The sequence below is a fragment of the Chrysemys picta genome, chromosome 6, assembly GCF_011386835.1.
Source record: "Chrysemys picta bellii isolate R12L10 chromosome 6, ASM1138683v2, whole genome shotgun sequence".
NCBI lineage: Eukaryota > Metazoa > Chordata > Testudines > Emydidae > Chrysemys > Chrysemys picta.
In genome coordinates, this window is record NC_088796.1 from 60397014 (window position 1) to 60423305 (window position 26292).

General features: G+C 45.3%; 1 protein-coding gene and 1 long non-coding RNA gene across 2 annotated transcripts in view; one reads left to right on the forward strand and one right to left on the reverse strand.

Annotated features, from left to right (window-relative positions):
• The window catches only part of LOC135984305 (uncharacterized), a 76538-nt gene extending 55115 nt beyond the window's left edge, over nt 1-21423 (reverse strand). The window contains exons 1-2 of the long non-coding RNA XR_010602255.1: nt 18021-21423; nt 4819-4888 (exon numbers count right to left, since the gene is read on the reverse strand). This is a non-coding gene — a long non-coding RNA (uncharacterized LOC135984305). The remainder of the gene's footprint in view (nt 1-4818; nt 4889-18020) is intronic.
• A 496-nt stretch (nt 21424-21919) lies between these two features.
• On the forward strand, nt 21920-23991 carry LOC135984304 (uncharacterized). Its single transcript, XM_065599222.1, has 2 exons — nt 21920-22782; nt 23380-23991. The coding sequence occupies exons 1-2, from the start codon at nt 22245-22247 to the stop codon at nt 23880-23882; spliced, it is 1041 nt and encodes a 346-aa protein (XP_065455294.1). The 5' UTR covers nt 21920-22244; the 3' UTR covers nt 23883-23991.
• Nucleotides 23992-26292: the final 2301 nt, after the last annotated feature.

The following is a 26292-nucleotide window of genomic DNA, read 5'->3' on the forward strand; positions in this document are numbered from 1 at the left end:
AAGGAGATAGAGGCTCAGATTATCTTTAGTGGGATTCTGCCTGTTCCGAGGGAAGGGCAGCAAAGGGCTGATAGGATTGTGAGAATAAATAGTTGGCTAAGGGAGTGGTGCTATAAGGAGGGCTTTGGGATGTATGGCCACTGGGAGGCTTTCGGGGACAGACACCTGTTCTCGCGGGATGGGCTTCACCTGAGTAGGGAAGGAAATAGACTTCTGGGAGGGAGATTGGCTCATCTTATCAAAAGAGCTTTAAAGTAGGAAGTTTGGGGAGACGGTTGGGAGATGCACAGTTAATCTCCACGCCAGATTCCAGTATTGAAAAGCTGAGTGAAATAAGAGGAGACATAGCCGGGGAGATGAGATTGGACATAGGAAGGACAGGGGGGACGGACACAAAGAGGCCCGCAACATATAGTGCTACTAATGGGAGACAGGCTAAACAACATACATTAGGGTGTTTATACACCAATGCGAGAAGCCTAGGTAATTAAATGGAGGAATTGGAGCTCTCGGTCCGAGAATTGAAACCAGATATCGTAGGAATAACTGAAACGTGGTGGAATGACAGTCATGACTGGAACACAGGTATGGAGGGGTATGCGCTGTTTAGGAAAGACCGGGAGAAAGGTAAAGGTGGGGGGGTGGCATTGTATGTCAATAGTGAAATAAGCTGTAAAGAAATAATAGTGGATGGAATAGATAACACAGAGTCCGTCTAGGCAATACTCACACTGGGTAAAAGGACTACTAGAGCCTCTCCGAGGATAGTGCTTGGGGTGTGCTATAGACCACCAGGATCGACCCAGGATATGGATAAGGAACTATTTAATGTATTTAGGGAAGTAAATACTAATAGAAACTGTGTAATTATGGGGGACTTTAACTTCCCGGATATAGATTGGGGAACAAACGCTAGTAGCAATAATAGGGCTCAGATGTTCCTAGATGTGCTTGCTGATCAATTCCTTCATCAAGTGGTAGCTGAACCGACGAGGGGGGAGGCCATTTTAGATTTGATTCTGGTAAGTAGTGAGGACCTCGTTGAGGAAGTGGTAGTAGGGGACAACTTGGGCTCCAGTGATCATGAGCTAATTCGGTTTAAACTAAATGGGAGGAGTAACAGAATTAAGTCAAATACTAGGGTTTATAATTTTAAAAAGGCCAATTTTAACAAATTAAGGGGACTGGTAAGGGAAGTGGATTGGGCAAACGTATTAATGGATCTAAAGGCAGAAGAAGCCTGGGATTACTTTAAGTTAAAGATGCATGAGCTGTCAGAGGCCTGTATCCCCAAAAAGGGAAAAAGATTATTAAGCAAGAGATTTAGACCGAGCTGGATGAGCGACCGACTCAAAGGGGCGATTAGGAAAAAACAGAAAGCGTACAAAGAGTGGAAGAGGGGAGGGATCAGTAAGGAAACGTACCTTAGTGAAGTCAGAGAATGTAGAGATAGAGTGAGAAAGGCCAAAGGCCGTGTAGAGTTGGACCTAGCGAGGGGAATTAAAAGCAATAGTAAAAGGTTTTACAGCCATATAAATAGAAAGAAAGCAAAGAAAGAAGAAGTGGGACCGCTGAAGACTATAGCCGGAGAGGAGATTAAAGATAATCTAGGCATGGCGCAATATCTCAATGAATATTTTGCATCGGTGTTTAATGAGGCCAATGAAGGAATTAGGGATACTAGCACCATTACAGAGGGGCATACAGGATGGGAGATTACCATATCCGAGGTAGAAACAAAACTTGAACACCTTAATGGGACTAAGTCGGGAGGACCGGACGATCTTCATCCGAGAATATTGAAGGAATTGGCACGGGAAATAGCAGGCCCATTAGCGATAATATTTAATGAATCTGTAAACTCTGGAGTGGTCCCGTTAGACTGAAGAATAGCTAACGTGGTTCCTATTTTCAAGAAAGGGAAAAAAAGTGATCCGGGTAACTACAGGCCTGTTAGTTTAACATCTGTAGTGTGCAAGGTGCTGGAGAAAATTCTGAAAGAGAAACTAGTTGAGGACCTTGAGGTTAATGGCAAGTGCGATAATTTACAACATGGTTTTACGAAGGGCAGATCGTGCCAAACGAATCTGATCTCCTTCTTTGAGAAAGTAACGGACTTATTAGATAAGGGAAATGCAGTGGACCTAATATACCTGGATTTCAGTAAAGCGTTTGATACTGTACCCCATGAGGAATTATTGGTTAAACTGGAAAACATGGGGATCGATATGAAAATCCAGAGGTGGATAAGGAATTGGTTACTGGGGAGAATGCAGCGGGTGGTATTAAAGGGTGAACTGTCAGGTTGGAGGGAGGTTACTAGTGGAGTGCCTCAAGGTTCGGTTTTGGGACCCATTTTATTTAATCTATTTATAACTGACCTCGGAACCGATTGCAGGAGTGGGCTGATAAAGTTTGCGGATGATACGAAGGTGGGAGGCGTTGCAAATTCGGAGGAGGATAGGGATATTCTGCAGGGAGACTTGAATGAGCTTGAGAATTGGAGTATCAGAAATAGGATGAAATTTAATAGTGAAAAGTGTAAGGTGATGCACTTGGGGATGACTAATAACAATTTTAGTTACAAGCTGGGGACGCATTGGTTAGAAGTAACGGAAGAGGAGAAGGACCTAGGGGTCCTTGTAGACCACAGGATGACTATGAGTCGACAATGTGATGTGGCGGTGAAAAAAGCCAATGCGGTCTTGGGATGCATTAGGCGAGGTATATCTAGTAGGGATAAGGAGGTCCTGCTTCCGTTGTATAAGGCGCTGGTGAGACCTCATTTGGAATACTGTGTGCAGTTCTGGTCTCCCATGTTTAAAAAAGATGAACTTAAACTGGAACGAGTGCAGAGAAGGGCTACTAGGATGATCAGAGGAATGGAAAACCTGTCGTATGAAAGGAGACTAGAGGAGCTTGGGTTGTTTAGTCTGACAAAGCGAAGGCTGAGGGGGGATATGATTGCTATCTTTAAATATGTCAGAGGGATAAATACAAGGGAGGGAGAGGAATTATTCCAGCTTAGTACTAATGTGGACACGAGAACAAATGGATATAAACTGGCCGTGGGGAAGTTCAGGCTTGAAATTAGACGAAGGTTTCTGACCGTCAGAGGGGTGAAATATTGGAACGGCCTTCCGAGGGAAACGGTGGGGGCGACGGACCTGTCTGGTTTTAAGATTAAGTTAGATAAGTTTATGGAGGGAATGGTTTAATGGTAAAACATAGTAGCCAAGGAAAACCAAGCAATGGTACGTAAATAGTATAATGGCCAACAGGGGTCAGGCTGGAGACTCTTGCCTACATGCTCGGGGTCTTACTGATCGCCATATTTGGGGTCGGGAAGGAATTTTCCTCCAGGGTAGATTGGCTGAGCCTCTGGAGGTTTTTCGCCTTCCTCCGCAGCATGGGGCAGGGATCACTAGCAGGAGGGTCTCTGCCAATTGAAGTCACTGAAACGCAGGATTGGGGACTTCAACGGCAGAGTCCAGGGAAGGGTTTTGTGACCTGCAGCATGCAGGGGGTCAGACCAGATGATCATAATGGTCCCTTCTGACCTTAAAGTCTATGAGTCTATGAGTCTATGAGACCCACACAACTGAAGGCAGACAGGCCTCTTAGTCCAGCATTTGGACTTGCAGTTTGGCTTTGCAAGTGCCAAGTTGCTTCTAAAAGATTGGGTCCCAATATATCTAAGGCTAGCCCTGTAGAGAAGACAAGAGAGGTTTTTGAAGTACAACATATGGTCCAAGCAATAAAAATGTGTATTCACTTTCATTAATGCTTTCTTGATGACAATATCAAGCTTTGTAACACTTAGCAACTGAAGCTGCTAATGAGATTATATTTCAAATGTCCTTCCACTAAACAGAAACCCACCCCCTTCAAATTCAATATGACCAGTTTTTGTTATCAAGACCTATTAGCTTGTCTGTGAGTATTTGGTTACATTAGCCATGAGGCTTTGCTTCTTTTCTTAGCTGATTTAGCAAGGAAGTAATATTTCATTAACTAGTGGGGTGTTTGCTCATAGAACTATTGCTCCACCCACACAGTAGGATTTGGGCATTTTCAGTACTAGTTCAAGCACAGGTAAGCTTGTGAGAAACTTCAAGCAAAATGCTGCTCTTAATTACACAGGTGACTTCGATGGGAGCTGCACCCATCTTGTCTGCACAAGAAAGTTTAACCTAAGATGTTAATTTAAACCCATTTATTTAAACTGGTGCAAACTGCTGTGCCTTGGCACTCTTATTTCTGTGTAAGAGTGGCTTTTCTAGTTTAGTTTAGGCTTGGTCTACCCTTTAAAGTTATATCAGTATAGCTGAGTCAGTCAGGGGTGTGTTTTTTTCACACTCCTGGCCAGCACAGCTATGCCAACATAGATGTGTCTACACTGGAGGTTATGTCAACGGAAGAGTGCTTCCATCAATGTAGCTAATGTCACTGGGGGAGGGAGGTGGTGTTTCTCCAGGGACAGAATAACCCCTTCTGTTGATATGGCCTGCATAGCACAGACATAACTATATCTGTAGGGTCTCAGTAGTGTAAATACTGTATACCCTCAGGTTGACTGGGAAGAGGTTTAAGCTGTTCTCTATACCCAGTACCTCTGACCCCTGATCTTCAGGGAAGAAAACCAGGGTATATAACAGCTTCTTGAAAATAACTGACTTTTATTTAACAATAGAAAATATATATTTTAACTCCTCATATTTCCCCCCTCCAAGATGAAACAGAAAAGTAACTCTGTAAACACCATTCATACATACATCTATGAAGTAACTTAAGAGTTGGATAACATTAAACCTGTACCTGAATGAGGGCTGGGATTGGCATTGAGGCAGATGTCTCTGGTCCATGCCCCTGATTGGATTCTTAAGACCTAAAAAAAAAAGAAGAGAGAACAAAGACATTAGTGAGGTGGATATCTGCACATATAGCCCTCAAACCAATTTTAGCTCCCAATAGCCAGAAATAAATCTCAGCTCTCTGCTTAGCTCTTCCTTGGACCACTCATGGCCTCACTAAGCACTGTAAATTCACTGGAGAAACCACTGCATGAGGAGTGGGATTGACTAGGCTTCATAGAGTCATCGAGAGGGATGGCCTCTCTCTGGATATGGGCCTGGATCCCTCCCGTGTCTGGATCTCAGAAGGAAACATAGCAGAAGGAATCTGTTAATTCAGCAATAAAACATAAACCAATCCCCACTCCACAAAATTGAAAAAAAAAATTTGAACACAAATAAGTGCCTTGCCTCCTAAAGTACCCCTGCTCAGAGATGGTGGGACTCTGTAAGACACACCACACACAGAATTTATTGGGCAGTGGGTGCAATAGCAGCTGGTGGCCTTCTGCCCTGGTATCCACAGGCAGCTGTGTGAGAATGCATTTGTGCATACACGGGCAGGACAGAACCTTTGGAACGGACCACTGGAACAAGCCACTGAAGAAAACAAATATAGCGTAATGTAAACAGATGCAAATATATATCTATATACCTCTGCTACAAATACACTGCATACATACATTAGAGAGGCAAGGTGGGTGAGGTCAGATCTTTTATTGGACCAACTTCTGTTGGTGAAAGAGAGGCTTTTGAGCTTACACAGAGCTCTTCTTCAGCTCTGTATAAGCTTGAAAGCTTGTTGGTCCAATAAAAAAAATGACTTCACCCACCTTGTCTCTCTAATATCCTGGACCATCACAGATACAACAACACTGCAAATTTATATTAGAGGTACATACATGTATATCTGTGAGATTATATAACTCCCCCTAAACTTTAATTCCATCTTCATGTAGCTTTTGTTTGGGAGCATGTAACTGCTGTATACTTGTCAGTCTGTTACCATTTTATGCACCTATTATGGGGAGCACAATACACAGGTTTACACAAAATGGGCTGGGGGATGCACTGAACAGTTGCAGGAGCTGACAGTACGAGAAACACTTAGCCTTTGACTGGTAAAGCTCTCATATCTACGTGAGAGTTGGAGGGCTAGACATTCAAGGATGACTATCCTAAGCTTGCAGGCTCTTATCAGGATTTACACACAGCATTTGTTCATAAAGTAACCTCCCTCCCCATATCATGCTTCCCACTTCCAAGGAAGCCCTCTTCTAACTTCACTTTTCGAAGTGATACCAGTCATAAAAAATAGCTGGGAAACAAAGTATTTGGTGCATTTCCAGTGGATTAATTTTATATCTCAACTATTTCTTCATTAGTACTTATCTTTCCTCATCCTTCCTGGCCTGTGGGATTCCTTATTTGAGGGGCTATGATGACATATTATCATGGGAGGATAGTAATGTTACTAGAGGGCTATTTGCTATCAAGGGAGTAGTCACACCACCTGATGTTGCTGGGGGACCTGCTAATCTCTTACTCAGTTCTAGCAATAAACTCTCACCCTTATGGATAACCTATCATAAAGCCTATCAAGAGCCTAAGCTATGCTCCACACCTGCCTCTGATTTTTTAAATGTAAGTAGCTTTGAGGTCAATTGCTTTTGAGGTAAATGAAAGGTAACAGGCTTCCCCTTGCATTAGGAGACATTATGGTAATGTGTTTTCAGCAGAAACATGCATAATTGTATGCTTTTATAACATTCCCCAAATAACCAGGGATACTCGAAGTACTTAGGAATGGTCTATCAAATGGCTTGACAGTCTTATAACTGACTTCAGACTACTTTAAAGGGCCAGTATTAAAAATTAATTCAGAATCATAAGAAATCACTACCATTTACAGTGAATTCATTGAGTCCCATCCTGCCTACATCTACACGGGTAAAACTCCCATTGTAGATGGCTCAAGTTACCTAGGAGAATTTTTACTTATTATGGACCAGATTGTCAGCTGGTATAAATTGGTTTAATTTCATTGACTTCAGTGAAATGACACATTTACATCCACTTATTATCTAGCCTTATTTGTTTATTGCTGACAAAGTGCTTGGCACTGGCCAAAAAAACAAAAAGTCCCTTCCCCAAAGCACTAACTGTCTGAAAGACAAGCCCATGCAGAATCCAGGAATAAGGGTAACTTGAGTTATAATATATTTATTTCTGATGGACATTACAGAACCAGTGGGTTTTTAGGAGGCAAAAATATAGTTTGAGTGAAGAGGGATTAGGAATACATTACACGGAGAGGTGACAGCAAGAAAAGTTTACGTTCAAATCCAGTTTGAGAGATTTCTGTGGAGTTGCACCCTCTTATACCTGTGGTGAATTTACCCCAAATGTGTACCCCACATGTGTACCCAAATATGCACATCACCTGTAGAGGGAAAACTTAAAAAGGCAGTCAGACAAACATTTTGTTGTACATGCTGCATGCCCATTATCAACTTATCATATTATTGGAACAATAAATTATGTGAAATATTTTGACAATAATAGCACATCATGTTTAGGAAGCAAGTCAGAAAGCACACCTCCTAATTCTAGTGAAGACAAGCCCACAGAAGGAGTGTGCAAGGAGGTGGTGGTATAGGCAGCCTCTGCACCTCTTGTACACTGGGGAAAGGGAGTGTGTGTGTTGAACTGACTCCAAATGAGCTAACATGGAGGTGATTGTTGGGCATAGGCCAGGCCAGGGCCCCTGTGATCTTCATTTACATGAATTCAGTGGTCCCAAGTCCCCACACAAGGGACACTAAGGAGCTAGCATAGAGTGTTTGCTGCAGAGACCTGCACCTACCCACGGTTCCAGAAGTGGACTCTAACACTCCTCTATCATCAAATTCCCTGTTCAGTTATGTGGGTTTTGCACTGGGAGGTGTACATTTCTTGGAACACCCTTGTAACGTGTGCAAATAGCATTATTTTTTCTTTACAGAAGGTCAGACAAAGGCACAGGGAGTATGTCTACATGCAGACATGGATTTAGAGTTAGTGGGGCCCTGTGTGCAGCTTCATTTTCGCCCCACCCCCACCCCGCCGGCACCCAGCCAAGAAAAAGAACATTCTCTCTTATCTTCCGCCTCCCGTTTTTAATTCTTTTTTTCCTTCATCCTCCTCCTATATCATAAGTAATGGGAAGTAAATGAAAATAAAGTGAGATACCTTGATTGGGGCAGGGGGTTGGTGAGCAGGAGGGGGGCAGGAGGGCAGCACTTACCTATGGCAGCACGGCTCCCAAAGCGACGGGCACACCCCCCTTTGGCAGTGGCTCCTAGGCGGGGGGAGGAAGGGTGTCTCTGCATGTCACTGCCCACAGGCACCGCCCCCACAGCTCCCATTGGCCACAGTTCCTGGCCAATGAGAACTGCGGAGTCGGTGCTCAGGACAGGGGCAGCATGCAGAGATACCTCCCCCACCAGGGGCCGCAGGGACATGCCGGCTGCTTCCGGCAGCGAAGTAGCTTGGAGGGAGAGAGGCAGAGCGGACAGAAAGCCGCCTTATCCCTGCTGCTGGCACGTCTCTGTGTGCCCCTTGGGGGGGGGGGGGCAGCAGGTCTCCGTGGGCTGCCAGGGGCACGCAGAGATGTGCCAGCAGCCAGTCGCTTTTGGGAGCGGAGTGGGGCCACTGGCCACGGCATGCAGGCAGCCTGCCTGCCTGCCTAAGCCCTGCTGCACTGCCAGCCGGGACTCGGGGGCAGGTTGTCAGATATTTGTCCTGCATTTTGGGGGACCCCCTATTGTTGGGGGCCCTGTGCCACCGCATGATTTGTTTCATGGTAAATCTGCTCCTGTCTACATGGCAAAAAAAATCTACCACCTAAGGCAGCGAGTATTAGACCCTAGATCTACAGACCTGGGCTCACGCTACAATGCTAAATATAGCTGTGTAAAGGAGCCCACCAGTGGGCCAAAATGGGTGCCTCAAACCTGAGGTTGGAGAGGATTGCGTAGCAATGCACCTCCATCAACTCCCAAAACCTACCAACTCCCCAAAAAACAGAGCACAGAGTTGCAGACGATGGATTTGCCAAGAATATCTGAAAATTTAAAAAGATACCTCACTAAGAAGTGTGTTTCTGACTTGCCAAGTGGAGAGACCATTCAGATTCCAAGTGAACACAGGGCAGCCAAATCAGGCAGAAATGTTGGATCCAAGGAAATCAAATGGCTACCAAAGCAGACATTCTGGAGATGATCTTTGAGTTTAAGGCCATGAAAAATGATCTTATGACCAAACTTCTCTCAGTAAAGAAGGAAGTTGCTGATTTGGAAGAGAGAATTGTTGTGCTAGACACTGGCCCATGAGACACAAGTAAGAGGGAAACAGAGCTGCATTACAGTGATGGTTCAGAAAGAGAGAGATGCGTCTTAAATTGGATGATATAGAAAACAGATTGAGAAAGAACAATATCAGAATTAAGGGGCTGCCTGAAAATGCTGAATGAGGAAACCCAACCTGGTATGTAAAAACTTTAGTTGTGGAGTGGTTATACCTGAGCTCTCTTGAAGAGAGCACATAGGATGCTATTTCCCCTGCTTGGGCCTCTGTGATGGTGTATACAAACCCCACACTAGAGAAGAAGGGGTAAGGAGCTGCTCCTGACCCAGACAGCCCTCCCCTCACTGCGCTTGCAAAGCCTGCACAAATTGGAGGGAGAGCTTAATAAGGAAAGCAGAGTAGCTCAGTGGCAGGCAGACAGGGATCTCTCCTGACCTCTAAATGCCTGGGAAGGAGCACCACAAGAATTTTTGCTGCCTGAGGCTTGAAGAAACTGACCTGGCTAAGCTACAAAGGAGGGACTGGTGACTTCTGAAGATCAGAAAACATTAATTTCATGTTCAGTTAGTTACTTTACCCTGTGGGAGAAGGGGGCACTGGTAGGAAGCGATCCAAGGAGGCAGCTACATAGCACTCCAGGTGCTGGTTTTAGCTGCCTGCCATTGGGCCCTGGATTGGAGCCTGGTACAGACTGCAAGCCTGGGCTCACTACCAGCCCCTAAAGAGGGGACAATGACAGAAGTCTATCCCTCAGGGTATGTCTACACTACGGGATTAATCCGAATTTATATAATTCGAATTTGGGAAACAGATTGTATAAAGTCGAAATGTATGCGGCCACACTAAGCACATTAATTCGGCGGTGCGCGTCCAAGTACCGGGGCTAGCGTCGATTTCTGCAGCGTTGCACTCTGGGTAGCTATCCCATAGTTCCTGCAGTCTCCCGCGCCCATTGGAATTCTGGGTTGAGATCCCAGTGCCTGATGGGACAAAAAACATCGTCGCAGGTGGTTCTGGGTACAGCCTCACCTCCTCCCTCCCTCCCTCCCTGCATGAAAGCAACGGACGGCAGACAACCATTTCACGCCTTTTTTCCTGGGTGAACACTGCAGACTCCATACCACGGCAAGCATGGAGCCCGCTCAGCTCAAGACAGCAGTCATGAACATTGTAAACACCTCGCGCGTTCTCGTGGAGTTTATGCTGAGCCAGGACCAGAAAAATGAGGCGAGGAGGCAGCGGCGGCGGCAGCGCAGCGACAAGCATGATGAGGACATGGACATGGACATGGACACAGAATTCTGTGAAACCACGGGCCCCGGTGCTTTGGAGATCAGGTTGTTAATGGGGCAGGTTCTATCCATGGAACGCCGATTCTGGGCAAGGGAAACAAGCACAGACTAGTGGGACCGCATAGTATTGCGGGTCTGGGATGATTCCCAGTGGCTGCGGAACTTTCGCATGCGTAAGGGCACTTTCATGGAACTTTGTGACTTGCTGTCCCCTGCCCTGAAACGCCAGAATACCAAGATGAGAGCAGCCCTCACAGTTGAGAAGCGCGTGGCGATAGCCCTGTGGAAGCTTGCAATGCCAGACAGCTACCGGTCAGTCGGGAATCAATTTGGAGTGGGCAAATCTACGGTGGGGGCTGCTGTGATGCAAGTAGCCAAAGCAATCACTCAGGTGCTGCTATGAAAGTTAGTGACTCTGGGAAATGTGCAGGCCATAGTGGATGGCTTTGCTGCAATGGGATTCCCTAACTGTGGTGGGGCGATAGATGGAACCCATATCCCTATCTTGGCACCGGAGCACCAAGCCACTGAGTACATAAACCGCAAGGGGTACTTTTCAATAGTGCTGCAAGCACTTGTGGATCACAAGGGACGTTTCACCAACATCAACGCGGGCTGGGCGGGAAGGGTTCATGACGCTCGCGTCTTCAGGAACACTACTCTGTTTAAAGGGCTGCAGCAAGGGACTTACTTTCCGGACCAGAAAATAACCGTTGGGGATGTTGAAATGCCAATAGTTATTCTTGGGGACCCAGCCTACCCCTTAATGCCATGGCTCATGAAGCCATACACAGGCAGCCTGGACAGGAGTCAGGAGCTGTTCAACTACAGGCTGAGCAAGTGCAGAATGGTGGTAGAATGTGCATTTGGCCGTTTAAAAGGTCGCTGGCGTTCATTATTGACTCGCTCTGACCTCAGCCAAAGAAATCTCCCCATTGTTATTTCTGCTTGCTGCGTGCTCCACAATCTCTGTGAAAGTAAGGGGGAGACCTTTATGGCGGGGTGGGAGGCTGAGGCAAATCGCCTGGCTGCTGATTACGCGCAGCCAGACACCAGGGCGATTAGAAGAGCACACCAGGAAGCGCTGTGCATCAGAGAAGCTTTGAAAACCAGTTTCATGACTGGCCAGGCTACAGCGTGAAATATCTGTATGTTTCTCCTTCATGAAAACCTGCCCCCTTTATTGACTCATTTTCTGTAAGGAACCCACCCTCCCCCTTCCCCCAGCTTGCTTTCAAACCAAATAAAGTCACTATCATTTAAAAATCATTTATTCTTTATTAATAGATTAGAAAAAGAGGGAGGGAACCCGGGTGGGATTTGGGAGGAGGATCGGTGGGAAGGAAAAGGCCACTAAAAAAAGGTTAAAAAAATGACAGCCTTTTGCTTGGGCTGTCCACCGGGGTGGAATGGGAAGGTGTACGGAGCCCCCCCCCCACGTTCTTACACGTCTGGGTGAGGAGGATATGGAACATGGGGAGGGGGGTACAGGGGCTGTAGTGGCAGTCTGTTTTCCTGCAGCCGTTCCTGAAGCTCCACCAGACGCCAGAGCATGTCTGTTTGCTCACGCAGCAGCCCCAGCGTTGCATCCTGCCTCCTCTGATCTTCCTGCCGCCACCTCTCATCTCGAGCGTCTCTCCTGTCCTCACGTTGGTCCCTCCTGTCCTCACGTTCACTGGCTTCTTTCCTATACTTTGAAACCGTTTCCTTCCACTCATTCAGATGAGCTCTGTCACTGCGGCTGGATTCCATTATTTCTGCAAACATCTCGTCTCGCGTCTTCTTCTTACGACGCTTTATCTGTGATAGCCTTTGGGATGGAGGAGGGAGGCTTGAGGAATTTGCAGCTGCTGTAGGGAGGGGAAAAAAGAGAATTGTTTAAAAAGATACATTTTGCAGAACAATGCTTATACTCTTTCACGGTGACCAACACTATTCACATTACATAGCACATGTGATTTCTGTGCAAGGTCGCATTTTGCCTCTTAATACTGAGTGCCTGTGGCTTTGCTGCTAGAGATCACAGGTCCGGGCAACAGAATTCGGCTTGCATGCGGCCATGGTAAGCCATTGTCTTACGGCTTCTGCGCCCTCCTTTCCCACATACCAAGCAAAGCCCGTAGAGTGCTGTGGTTTTTCTGTTAACATTCAGCAGCAGCAGAAAACAAACTAACCACCCCATCCCCCCCCTCCCGCCATGAATTCTCTGGGATGATCACGGTACCCCTCCCCCCACCGCGTGGCTGGTATCAGGGAAGATCCCTGCTAGCCAAACGCGAAAAGCTCAGGGCCAATTTCCCATCTGCGCTTGGCTAACTGCAGGGAAGGATTTATTTTCAGCCACAGGCAAACAGCCCAGTAGGAACGGCCACCTCTGTCCCCTTAATTAAGTTCCCGTATTTCAACCAGGTTACCATGAGTGATATTCTCCTGAGGATTACACAACAAGATAAAGAACAGATGTTGCTTGAATGCCAGCAAACACCGGGACCATACGCTGCCAGGCTTTGTCAGGCAATGATACCAGATTACTTGCTGCAAGCATGGTGTGGTCAAGTGTCCTACCATGGAGGACGGAATAAGGATGCACTGCCCAGAAACCTTGTGGCAAGGCTTTTGGAGTACCTCCAGGAGAGCTTCATGGAGAGGTCCCTGGAGGATTTCCGCTCCATCCCCAGACACGTTAACAGACTTTTCCAGTAGCTGAACTGACCGCGAATGCATCCCAAGTCCTCAGGGAAAAGTAATCATTAAAAACAGTTTGCTTTTAAAACAAGTTTTATATTTTAAAAGCTAAACTCACCTGAGGTCCCTTCCATGGGGTCAGGGTCTTGGATACTGGCTTGGGAGGGTACTTCAGTCAGGCTGAGAAAAAGATCCTGGCTGTTGGGGAGAACTGAGTGCTGTGTGCTCTCTGCAAGCTCATCCTCCTCCTCCTCCTCCTCTCCCCCATCGGCAGAATCCTCAGGTGTAGCTGATGAGACTATCCCCTACCCGGAATCCACGATCACAGGTGGGGTAGTGGTGGCGGCCCCCCCTAGAATTGCATGCAGCTCGGCGTAGAAGCGGCATGTCCGCGGCTCTGACCCAGAGCGACCGTTTGCCTCCTTTGTTTTTTGATAGGCTTGTCTGAGCTCCTTGACTTTCACGCGGCACTGATCTGAGTCCCTATTGTGGCCTCTCTCCATCATGCCCTTGGAGATTTTTTCAAAAGTTTTGGCATTTCGTCTTTTAGAACGAAGTTCTGCTAGCACTGAATCCTCTCCCCATATAGCGATCAGATCCAGTACCTCCCTCACGGTCCATGCTGGTGCTCTTTCGATTATCGGCCTGCATGGTTACCTGTGCTGATGAGCTATCTGTGGTCACCTGTGCTCTCCACGCTGGGCAAACAGGAAATGAAATTCAAATGTTCGCGGTGCTTTTCCTGTCTACCTGGCCAGTGCATCCGAGTTTAGATTGCTGTCCAGAGCGGTCACAATGATGCACTGTGGGATAGCTCCCGGAGGCCAATACCATCGAATTGCGGCCACACTATCCCTAATTCGAAATGTTAAAATCGATTTTGGCGCTACTCCGCTCGTTGGGGTGGAGTACAGAAATCGATTTAAAGGGCCCTTTATTTCGAAATAAATGGCGTCGTTGTGTGGACGGTTGCAGGGTAAATTTGAATTAACGCTGATAAAACCGAATTAAAGTCGTAGTGTAGACCAGGCCTCTGTGGGGGAATGTATTTGGGGAAGATCCTGAAGGTGCAGGGGGTCAAGACCCCAAAAGCCTGACCCCAGGGGGAAGCCCTGAAACTCTTGCTGACCTCTAAACAATTCCACATTATTGGACCCTGAAAGAGGGTGGACTTGAATGTGCAACCTGGCTGGAGGGTTGAGTTGCTAAAAGGACAGACCACTATATGGTGGAACTATAATGAGAAAGGGGAATGCCCGGGAAGAAGACAACCTGACACCCTGACTGGACCATTAGACAGCACTGCTGTTGAATGTTCCTCTTCACAGCCTCATAATGATAAACCCAGAGACCTAACTGTGAAATTTCATGATTATAGGCAGAAAAATTTAATTGTGGAAAAAGCCAGAGAGCACTCAGAGCTCAGACTCAAAGGCCACAAGCTAATTTTTCCACAGAACTCTCAGCCCTAACTTTAAAAAAGATATGAGAGCTGGAGGAAATTACAGGAGCACTCCAGAGGGCAGATATCTCCTATAGATGGGGATTCCAGATTCATTCAGCTTCCAAAAGTCAGTATTATGCAGTTAGAGACTTTAAATAAGGAAACAATACCCTCTCGTCACTTGGGCTAGAAATCCAAACCTCAGATGTACAAGAAGACTCTCCAGAAGTAGTTAACTACAGCAAGCAGCTGAAAAACTCTTGGTAAACTGTGAAACCCAGGAAAAAGATGAGAAAAGCTGTGTTCTGTGTTTTCAAACACAGAGGAAATAAAGGACCGTAAGTAGGGAGTGCGTATAGAGGGGAAAATCCCAAGTTTGGAGGAGACAGGAGAAAATACAGAGGACGGGGAGGAGCTTTTAGAGGTTCTGTGTAAATCTTCCCATTAATTCAAATGATCAGATGGTAATCTGTCCCTAAGGGCCAGGGTCAAGGTCCCATAGGTGTAGGGTGACAGACAGCAAATGTGAAAAACTGGGACGGGATGGGGGATAATAGAAGCCTATATAAGAAAAAGACCCAAAAATCGGGACCGTCCCTTTAAAAATCGGGACATCTGGTCACCCTACATAGGTGGAGATTGTATCTCCTTTGGATTTCAGGAGAAGCAGCCCAAGTGTTCACAGGGAAGGTACAGGGGCTTAGGGGTCAGCAAAGCACAGTCATTTGGGGATTGTTTTGAATATTGTGTTGGTATTTTATTTGTGAATTTACCATAAGGGGAATGCTGGGGAGAGGGGAATTAATACAAGAAATCAACATGGAAGTTTACAAAGAGAAACAAACCACATTCAGGCACACAATTGTGACTGCAACATAATTTGAAGCAGGACAGACTGACAACACAAGTCATGCCATCAAACAGCTAAAGAAACACAATTTTGAGTTTTTCAATAAGCTACGTAGCTAATCTCAATGGTTCTTCCTTTTCAAGTGACATCTTTGATTGTCACAGGGCTGAACAGTATAATTAAAAGGGGAAAAAAGCCCTGATAGAACTTACCCCCCGCCCCACTCTTAAAGAAACTTCTTTTCAGGCGGCAAATTACGAGCATGAAAGGTAACTAGTTTCAGCAGACAGTTTTTTGCTTCAGCTAAAGAAAAAAGAGGGGTGGCATAATAGTTGCTAAACACATCTTTTCAAATTAAAGACCAACTTAAGGATGAGAAGGGATGGTTTATATTGTTGAAGGGCACAATTGCTGGGTTATTAATAACTGTGGGCTCAGAGTATGTGCCCATAAAAGCAAGACAAAAAAAATTAAAAATAAATAAGGACTTCTTTAAAACACTGAAACACTTTGGAGAAGGGAAAATTATAGTTGGAGGGGACTTCAGTTGTATACTGATTCCGTACTGGGACCAAGCTGATAAAGACAAGGTGGATAGGAAAGCAGATGCAGCATTGACTTCTCTGTGCTAACAATTCAACCTCTCGGATTGCTGGAGGGAATTGCACACACAGAAACAGATTACACATTTTATTCACATCCTCATCAGTTATCTACTAGAATAGATATAATGTTAATTTCCAAGTCCTTAGTGAATCAAACAAGATCTCCAGAAATTGGCATGATCAGATCATGTTCCCAGTGGAAGTAATATTTAATAGCTAGGATGGGTCCCAAAAAAAATCACATTGTTGCTTCTCCAAGGGGAAAAAAAAAAAAAAAAAAAAAAAAATCACATTGCAGTAATTAACGAAGACATTCTTCAATACTTCCAGAGCTTAAGTAGAACAGGAGATAAAAGGTTACAAGACATACATAAAAACACAGTTCAGAAAAACATAGCAACTAATATTACAGGAAAATTGAATATATTGGTGACAGATGCCACTGAACAAACCCTTAAATATACAAAGCAGATGTTTTATGAAAAAGGAAATAGAAGTGATAGCTATTGACACGAAAGCTTAAAGGGATTCAAGAGCAACACATTGTTCCACCAGTTAAGAACAATCAGAAAAGATAAAAAGCAACAGAGTCCTGTGGCACCTTATAGACTAACAGATGTATTGGAGCATAAGCTTTCGTGGGTGAATACATGCATCTGACAAAGTGGGTATTAACCCACGAAAGCTTATGCTCCAATACATCTGTTAGTCTATAAGGTGCCACAGGACTCTTTGTTGCTTTTTACAGATCCAGACTAACACGGCTACCCCTCCGATACAGGAAAAGATAGTCACACACCCTAATGAAATATGTGCTACTTTGGCTGCTTGTTATAAAAACCTTTATACCTCAGATACTCCAAGCACTGAAATTATTCAAAAAATATCAAAGTACCACTCTTGTCAAAGATAAGCAAAACTGATAACCTGTAGATAAAGAAATAACAGAAGAAGAAATCTTACAGGCAACAGCAAGTATGAAAAGTGATAAAACTCCAGGACCTGATGGCTTTCCAGCTACATTTTATAAGGTATTTAAGGAGGAATTAGTGAGTCCCTTGAGATGTACCTTCAATGCTATTCTGTTAGGGGAGGAACTTCCACAACTTATGAAAGAAGCTACTGTGGTTGTTCTTCCTTAAGATGAAAAAGACCTAACCTTATGGGGCTCCAATAGACCCATATCATTGTTGAATCATGACAAAGATTTTAGCAAAAATACTAGCTAGCTGTTTGCGGTCTATGCTCTCAGTTTATATAAATTCATTTCAAACTGGATTAATTAAGGATAGACATGTCAGAAAATATTCAGAGAGTACTTGAAATCATCCAGAATGCCAGATCAAAAAGTGCTAAATTTCTTTTGTTATCACTGGATGCAGAGAAAGCCTTTGATAGAGTGGAACTTTGTTTCAAGTCCTGTGGCATGTGGCCTTTGGCCCCCAGTTCCTTAAATGGACAATTGCTCTATACACCAGCCTAAGGCCAGCTGTATGACTTAATGGGGTTAAATCTCCCCTATTTGAATTACCCAGAGGGACTAGGTAGGCATGTCCAATCTCCTCTGTTTTTTGAGCTGGCCATAATGCCTTTTGTGCAGAGGCTATGGAACAATGAATCCATCACAGGAATATAAAAAAAAAAAAAAAAATCTCTAGGAACACATCAGAAAATTACATTTATATGCAGATAATGTAATATTTGTATCTAAACCAAATATTTCCCTAAAAATACTTGCTGTAGAAACCCAGGACTTTTGGAAAGCATCTAGATTTAAAGTAAATTATGCCAAATCTGAAGTGTTAGCTATAAATTTGCCAGAAACTGAAAAGACAGTTCTTCAGAAGACACTTGGGTGCAAATGGGCAACAAATTCTATAAAATACCTGAGCATTCACATCTCACAAAACCTAGAACTCTATGATTTAAATGTCAAACCATTACCTCAGCAAATGAGAAGAAAGAATAGCCATAGTCAAAATGAACATTGTGCCAGTATCTTCCTTGTTTCAAAATGTTGCTGTGATTATCCTAGATAAAACCCTAGCAGGAATACAGAAGAGGTTTTTAGAATTTAAGTGGTATAAGAAAAGACCCAGAGTGATTGCAGATACTTTGTACAGAACCACTAGGCAGGGTGGACTAGCAGCTCCAAATGTGCTGGGGTACTATTAAGCCAGCCAGCTCAAAGCAGCATTGGCATGGGGGTGCTCTAATCCAGCCAAATACTGGGTCTTTATGGAACAAGAAAATTGCAGCAGTATATATATATTGCTAAACTACCATGGATTAATAAAAAAAACAAAAAAACAAAAAAAAACACACACCCACCAGAAATTCACAAACATCCTTTAGCAAAGGCTACTCTGTGGATATGGGATAGAAGCAGTGATGAGATATTTTCCTCTCAGCAGTGAGATCTATTGCAAATAATCCAGATCTTAACCCAATTCGTGAACCAGAGAGCTTCAAAGATTGGGAGAGCCATGGCATTTATACACGTGGCCAGCTCTTCAGTAAAGAAACTTCTCTAACTTGTTTAGAGATCAAAACCTTTAATTTAACTGACCCTCTTGTACCAGTACTTCCAAGTCAAGCATTATGTTTCTCAACTTTCTAGAAAGCTTTCTGAATCAAACAGGCTAACTTTAATAGAACGCGATGACATCTGGTCAATTAGGAACCAACGCCCCTCCCAGCTCCCACTAATTTATATCAGTCTTTGCAGACAGCTTGCCTATCAAAGTGTCCATATATGACACACTGGTAAAAATATGTTGATAGATATATCACCCCAGAGGTGATCTGGAAAAGAGGATCAGCAATTTCAGTCTATAGCACAATAAAGAAAAATTCTTGAAAATACCATTTCAGTGGGACCTCACACCAGCGAGGTCAAAAAATGTTGAAGAAATTGTGGTGAAAAGAGATTTTATGCATATATGGTAATCATATCTAGTCTTTAGAGAGCACCGGGATACAATCCATAACCAAATAACACAAATTATTGGATATTTATTACCAAATGATCCCTTGGTAATCCTCCTGGGCTTCCTAGCAAAAGTGGTCCCACAAGAGGAAATGTTGTTGCTCGACTATTGGAAAAAGTCTCATTTTTTTCTCATTAGAAAAAGAAAAATAGTTCAACCATAGAAGAATGGTTAAAAAAAAATATGGGAGGTTGTGGTTATGGAAAAATTCACACACCAATTACGGTATGTACCCAGCAAAATAGACAGAGGAGAGATAGATAGCTAGATATTTGGTTACCTTTATTCAATATTCAAAGTACATTCAGCTGGAAAAACCCCCCAGCATATCTGTCCAATTTTTTGACTATTAACATATTGATAGACATGCCTGATCTGTTGTCTATATTGAGATTTCACTCAACTTAATGAAATCTCTAGAAATGGCATTTTGTAATGATGCTCACTCTAATATGGTAACACCCTGTTAAATAGAAAAATATGATAACTATGTTCCTGTATAATAGCTTTTTAAACAACAACGGTTATAATGATTATTCTGTTTTGACTATTTACATTGCAACAATTTGTAAGTTTGTTGAAGCTTCCTAAATAAATAGTTTTTAAAAATAGCCATGTAGACATTTGGTTTTGGGCTCTGAAACCACCCCTTCCCCAGGCTTCAGAAAGGGAACCTGAATGTCTACAAGGCTATTTTTAGCACCGTAGCATGAGGCTGAATCTGTAGACCTGGGCTCTGAGACTCTGCTGTAGGTTTTTGTTTTGCCTATGTAGAAATAACCAGGTAGGTCAAGTGACTTCCCCAAGGTCACAGCAAGTGAGAGGCAGAATAGGAAACAAAACAGATCTCTTGACTCCAGTCCCATGCTTTAACTACCAGTTAACACACCTGCTCTTCTTTCAAAGAACCTTACCATAGCCTTTGCTGGAAATACTATGCTCTCTCCTAGCCAAAATATTAAAACAATCAAGCATCTATTTTATTTGCCATCACTGGCATCAGAAAACTTCTTAAAACTAGCCTGCTGCTTCTTATAGCTGTATCTCACTCTATTTGCCTGAAGCATCTTTTCATAGGATTGGATTGAGAGCCTCCACATCTAGAGCATTAAATCTACAAAGTGCCTGCCACCCACATTGGTCCTTATTAAACTATCAGCATACACCTTTCTCAGAATTACTGGGGCTCTCTCAGCAATATTCCTAATCTGCGGGATCTAAGAAGCCAGCTGCAGCCCACATCTTCCTCACTGGTAGGGCAGTTTCAAATGACCAATTCTTGTCTGAGTTTCCACAAGCCAGAAGTGACATTCAGTACTGCCAATTTAATCCAGGGGGAACTTCACCAATTCAGCCATTTTAAAAGCATTTTTCCCCTTTATTGTAATCTAGTAAATCAAGACACTACAAATAAGACACATAACAAGAGATTAGTAGTATATGCCTTACACATTACTTTTGCTATTTTTTTAAGATTAAATACAAAACAAATGATAAGTACACAGGAAAATAAGACAGACAAGAAATAACAAGAGTACAACTTAGTGCAAAATACAGCTCAATAGGACTAACAGTGCCTTGGGAACTGTCCAGGTGTCCCCACCACCAGTCTTGGAAAGATTTATGACTCTCAGAGAGAACAAACAAGTCAATCATTGACATTAACTGATTGGTAAGCATATGGACCAAAGAGATCCCACAGAAAGTTGTACTCCAATGCCTTTTAACATTCTCATTGAAGAATTTGTATCAGCTGGTGGAAGACCATTATTGCTTGAACCGAGGAGGAGCCCTGCTTTGTCAGATTTTAATCACTGTCATTCTACCAGGCACATGAAAAGCACTATGCACATTTTACTTTATTAAAAAGAGACAGCTTTACTTAGTGATTTGGAGAACAGGGGTGGAAGTTAGGACTCCTTGGTCCTGGTCACAGCTCTGCCACTGATTTACTGTGCAAGCTTGGGCATGTCATGTCCCCCTGTGCCTAAATTTGCCAGTCTGTCAACAATATCTACCTCACAGGAGTGTTCTGAGGCTTAATTCATTCACGTTCATAAGGGGGTTTGAGCGCCTCAGATAAAGGGCCAAATGTTCAGTTGCTATAAATTGACATAGCTCTATTGCCTTCAATGGAGCTATGCTGATTTTACACCAGCTGAGGCTCTGATCTGAAAAATGCTATATAAATACAAAATATTACTATTTATTATAAATCCTCTCATCTCATAGGAATCCCACTAATACATAGAATAGAGGATTAGGTCAGGTCAATAAATCAGACATTTTTTCTATGGGTGAGAAAATAAATAAATAAGCACCCCAAATTAGAACATCTGTTTCCAATACACATACCAAAATGATCTCATCCCATTTAGATATACCATTTTCCAGCAGGTCTGCAGACCAGCCCCCCCACAAGCCTCGGGAATCTCCACCGCAACTACTCCCTTAGGGGCCAAAAAAAAGCTTGTCTTTAAATCATCTGTTGGAGGAGAGATCGTTCTTTGGTAGTTCAAAATGAAAGAAATGGGTTCAAATGCTTAGTTATCTCTGACCAGTTTTGTTTGGGAGCCTTTTGTAGTACGAGTTGTGCAGAGAAAGATGAAGACAGGCAGAAAAACAGCAAAGCTTCCATCTTGTATGCAGTTTTAGAAGGTGTCGGTAAACTCTTCTAAAGTAAACATCTAGTGAAATAAAAGCTGCAGTGTGCATAAAAACCTGTTGTGTTATGTAAAGGTAAGTGGTGGAAGAAGCTGGGACATGGAGTTAAACTGAACTAAACTATTCTTAGGCCTGGTCTACACTACAGGTTTAGGTCGACTTTAGCAGCATTAAACCGAATTCAGCCTGGACACGTCCACACAACGAAGCCCTTTCTTTCGACTTAAAGGGTCCTTTAAACCGGTTTCTTTACACCACCTCCGACGAGGGGATTAGCGATAAAACCGGCCTTTGCGGGTCGGAATTGGGGTAGTGTGGACGGAATTCGACGTTATTGGCCTCCGGGAGCTATCCCACAGTGCTTCATTGTGACCGCTCTGGACAGCACTCTCAACTCAGATGCACTGACCAGGTAGACAGGAAAAGACCCGCGAATGTTTGAATTTCATTTCCTGTTTGCCCAGCGTGGAGAGCACAGGTGACCACGCAGAGCTCATCAGCACAGGTAACCGTGATGGAGTCCCAGGATCGCAAAAGAGCTCCAGCATGGACCGAACGGGAGGTACGAGATCTGCTCGCCATATGGGGAGATGAAGCAGTGATAGCTGAACTCCGTAGCAGTAAAAGAAATGGAAAAGTATTAGAAAAGATCTCCAAGGCCATGAAGGACCGAGGCCATAACAGGGACACACAGCAGTGCCGCGTGAAAATTAAGGAGCTACGGCAAGCTTACCACAAAGCCAGAGAAGCAAACGGAAGGTCCGGGGCAGAGCCGCAAACTTGCCGCTACTACGCGGAGCTGCATGCGATCCTAGGGGGTGCAGCCACCACTACCCCAACCGTGTGCTATGACTCTCTCACTGGAGAAACACACAGGGAAGACGGTTCGGGGAATGAGGAAGATGAGGATGGAGGTACTGTAGGTAGCTCACAGCAGCAAGGAAGCGGAGAAACCGGTTTCCCCAACAGCCAGGATATGTTTGTGACCCTGGACCTGGAACCAGTAACCCCCGAACTCACCCAAGACCCTCAGGGCACACAGGAGACCTCTGGTGAGTGTAACTTTGTAAATATTTGTAAACATTACACAAAAAAAAGCAAGCGTGTTTAATGATTAATTTGCCCTGGCAATCACGGCCAGTACATCTACTGGAAAAGTCTGTTAATGTGTATGGGGATAGAGCGGAAATCCTCCAGGGACATCTCCAGAAAGCTCTCCTGGTTGAAATGGGGTGATTTTATTAAGGGGACATTCAGAGGCGCCCGTTCCTGCTCTTCTGACCAGAAATGTTCCCCGCTGTTAACCACGCGGTGGGGGGAGGGGTGAAGTGATCATCCCAGAGAATCGTGTGTGTGTGTGTGGGGGGGGTGGTTTACTTGTGTTTGTGCCGCATGTTAACCGGGAAACCGCAGCCCCTCCTTTTACATTGAAACCCCATTTTAAATGGACAACCCAATTCATCCTTGATATGGGAAATGCGCTGCTGTTTGCAACCTTTCCCGCATGTTAGGAAGGTTACAAAAGCCAAAACACTGTGGCCTACCATGGCTGCCTGCAAGCCGAAATATGCGACCTTGTAATGAAAGAGTGTACCCATTGTTCTCTAAAATGTGTCTTTTTTAACCACCTCTCCCTTCTCCTCCACCAGCTGCAAATGTTTCTCCTTCGCAGAGGCTCGTGAACATTAGAAAGAGAAAATGTAGGACGAGGGACGATATGTTCACGGAGCTGCAGATGTCCTCCCACGCTGATAGAGCACAGCAGAATGCATGGAGGCAGTCAATGTCGGAGGTGAGAAAAGCCCAATATGAACGAGAGGAGAGGTGGCGGGCTGAATCGCGGGATGAACAGAGCAAGTGGCGGGCTGAAGACGATAGGTGGCGTCAGCTTGCAGACAGACAGCAAGAGTCAATGCTCCGTCTGCTGGAGCATCAAACTGATATGCTCGAGCGTATGGTTGAGTTGCAGGAAAGGCAGCAGGAGCAGAGACCGCCGCTACAGCCCCTGTGTAACCAACAGCCCTCCTCCCCAAGTTCCATAGCCTCCTCACCAAGACGCCCAAGAACACGGTGGGGGGGCCTCCGGCCACCCAGTCACTCCACCCCAGATGATCGCCCAAGCATCAGAAGGCTGGCCTTCAATAAGAGTTAAAGTTTTAAAATGCAGTGTGTCCTTTTCCATCCCTCCTCCCCCACCCATCCCAGGCTACCTTGGCAATTATCCCCCTACTTCTGTGAGGAACTAATAAAGAATGCATGAATGTGAGAAAACAATGACTTTATTGCCTCTGTAAGCGGGAGGGGGAGGGTGGGGTGGGGTGGTTGGTTTACAGGGAAGTAGAGTGAACTGGGTCAGGGGGGGGGGTTTGGAGGGTTCATCAAGGAGAAACAAACAGAAGTTTCACACAGTAGCCTGGCCAGTCACAAAACTCGTTTTCAAAGCTTCTCTGATGCGCACCGCGCCCTGCTGTGCTCCTCTAACCGCCCTGGTGTCTGGCTGCGCGTAATCAGCGGCCAGGCGAGTTGCCTCAACCTCCCACCCCGCCATAAAGGTCTCCCCCTTACTCTCACAGATATTGTGGAGCGCACAGCAAGCAGCAATAACAATGGGGATATTCTTTTCGCTGAGGTCTGAGCGAGTCAGTAAGCTGCGCCAGCGCGCTTTTAAACGTCCAAATGCACATTCCACCACCATTCGGCACTTGCTCAGCCTGTAGTTGAACAGCTCCTGACTCCTGTCCAGGCTGCCTGTGTACGGCTTCATGAGCCATGGCATTAAGGGGGTAGGCTGGGTCCCCAAGGATCACGATAGGCATTTCAACATCCCCAATGGTCACTTTCTGGTCTGGGAAGAAAGTCCCTTCCTCCAGCTTTCGAAACAGAGCAGAGTTCCTGAAGACGCGAGCATCATGTACCTTTCCCGGCCATCCCACGTTGATGTTGGTGAAACGTCCCTTGTGATCCACCAGGGCTTGCAGCAAGCATTGAAAAGTACCCCTTGCGGTTTACGTAGTCGGTGGCTTGGTGCTCCGGTGACAAGATAGGGATATGGGTTCCGTCTATGGCCCCGCCACAGTTTGGGAATCCCATTTCAGCAAAACCATCCACTATTGACTGCACGTTGCCCAGAGTCACTACCCTTGCTATCACCAGGTCTTTCATTGCCCTGGCAAATTGGATCACAGCAGCCCCCACCGTAGATTTGCCCACTCCAAATTGATTCCCGACTGACCGGTAGCTGTCTGGCGTTGCAAGCTTCCACAGGGCTATCGCCACTCGCTTCTCAACTGTGAGGGCTGCTCTCATCTTGGTATCCTGGCGTTTCAGGGCAGGGGAAAGCAAGTCACAAAGTTCCATGAAAGTGCCCTTATGCATGCGAAAGTTTCGCAGCCACTGGGAATCGTCCCATACCTGCAGCACGATGCGGTCCCACCAGTCTGTGCTTGTTTCCCGGGCCCAGAATCGGCGTTCCACGGCATGAACCTGCCCCAGTGACACCATGATTTCCACATTGCTGGGGCCTGTGCCTTGTGAGAGGTCTATGTCCATGTCAATTTCCTCATCACTCTCGTCGCCGCGCTGCAATCGCCTCCTCGGCTGGTCCGGGTTTCGCCTTGGCATGTCCTGGCTCTGCAATATACTCCAGGACAATGCGCGTGGTGTTCATAGTGCTCATAATTGCCGCGGTGATCTGAGCGGGCTCCATGATCCCAGTGCTAGCTATGGCGCCTGGCTGGTCAGAAAAAAGGCGCAAAAAGTAGTATCTGATGGACCAGGAGAAGGAGGGAGGGCGGGAGGGGAGGGAGGGCCGAGTGACGACATGGCGTACAGGTACAGGAACAGGGAATTAAAATCAAGACAGGTGGCTGTGCATCAGGGAGAAACACAAACAACTGTCACATAGAATGGTCCCCCCAAAGATTAAACTGAAAACCCTGGGCTTAGCAGGCTGTTGATTTCACGGAGGAAGGGGAAGCAAATGAATACAGAACAAATCTATTTTTTACATCTTAAGCTGGCAGCCGACGGTGCAGCATGAGTGATAGCCTCTCCAGTACGATGACGACGGTTACCAGTCATAATATACCATCGTCTGCCAAAAGGCAAGGGGCTGCTGCTGTGTAGCAATGCAGCCCCACGTCTGCCAGCCCCACGTCCGCCAGCACCCAGCATCGCCCTCGGCCTCTTCTGGGTGCTTAGCAGACAATACTGGGCAATTGCCAGAAAATAGTATATTACGACTGGTAGCCATCATCATCGAAACAGTAGCATGTCTGCCCAGGTGGCCATGATTGACAGCCACTCCAGTATGACGATGATGGATACCAGTCATAATATACCATCTCCTGGCAAGGGGCTGGTGCAATGCAGCCCTACGGCTGCCAGCCCCACGGCTATTACTCATGCTACACCGTCTACCGCCAAAAGGCAGTTTAGCAGCTGCTGCTGTGTAGCAATGCAGTCCCACGTCTGCCGGCACCCAGAGGACATATGGTGACGGTGAGCTCAGCTGAGCTGAGCGGGCTCCATGTTGTCTGCACAGGTAACCCAGGTAACCCAGG

What these genes read in the sequence shown, in the direction of transcription:
- LOC135984304 (XM_065599222.1), top strand. Translation starts at nt 22,245, where the DNA reads ATGGAGTCCCAGGATCGCAAAAGAGCTCCAGCATGGACCGAACGGGAG. An exon ending in GGGCACACAGGAGACCTCTG is followed by an intron (nt 22,783 to 23,379) that starts GTGAGTGTAACT and finishes CTCCTCCACCAG; the next exon opens with CTGCAAATGTTTCTCCTTCG.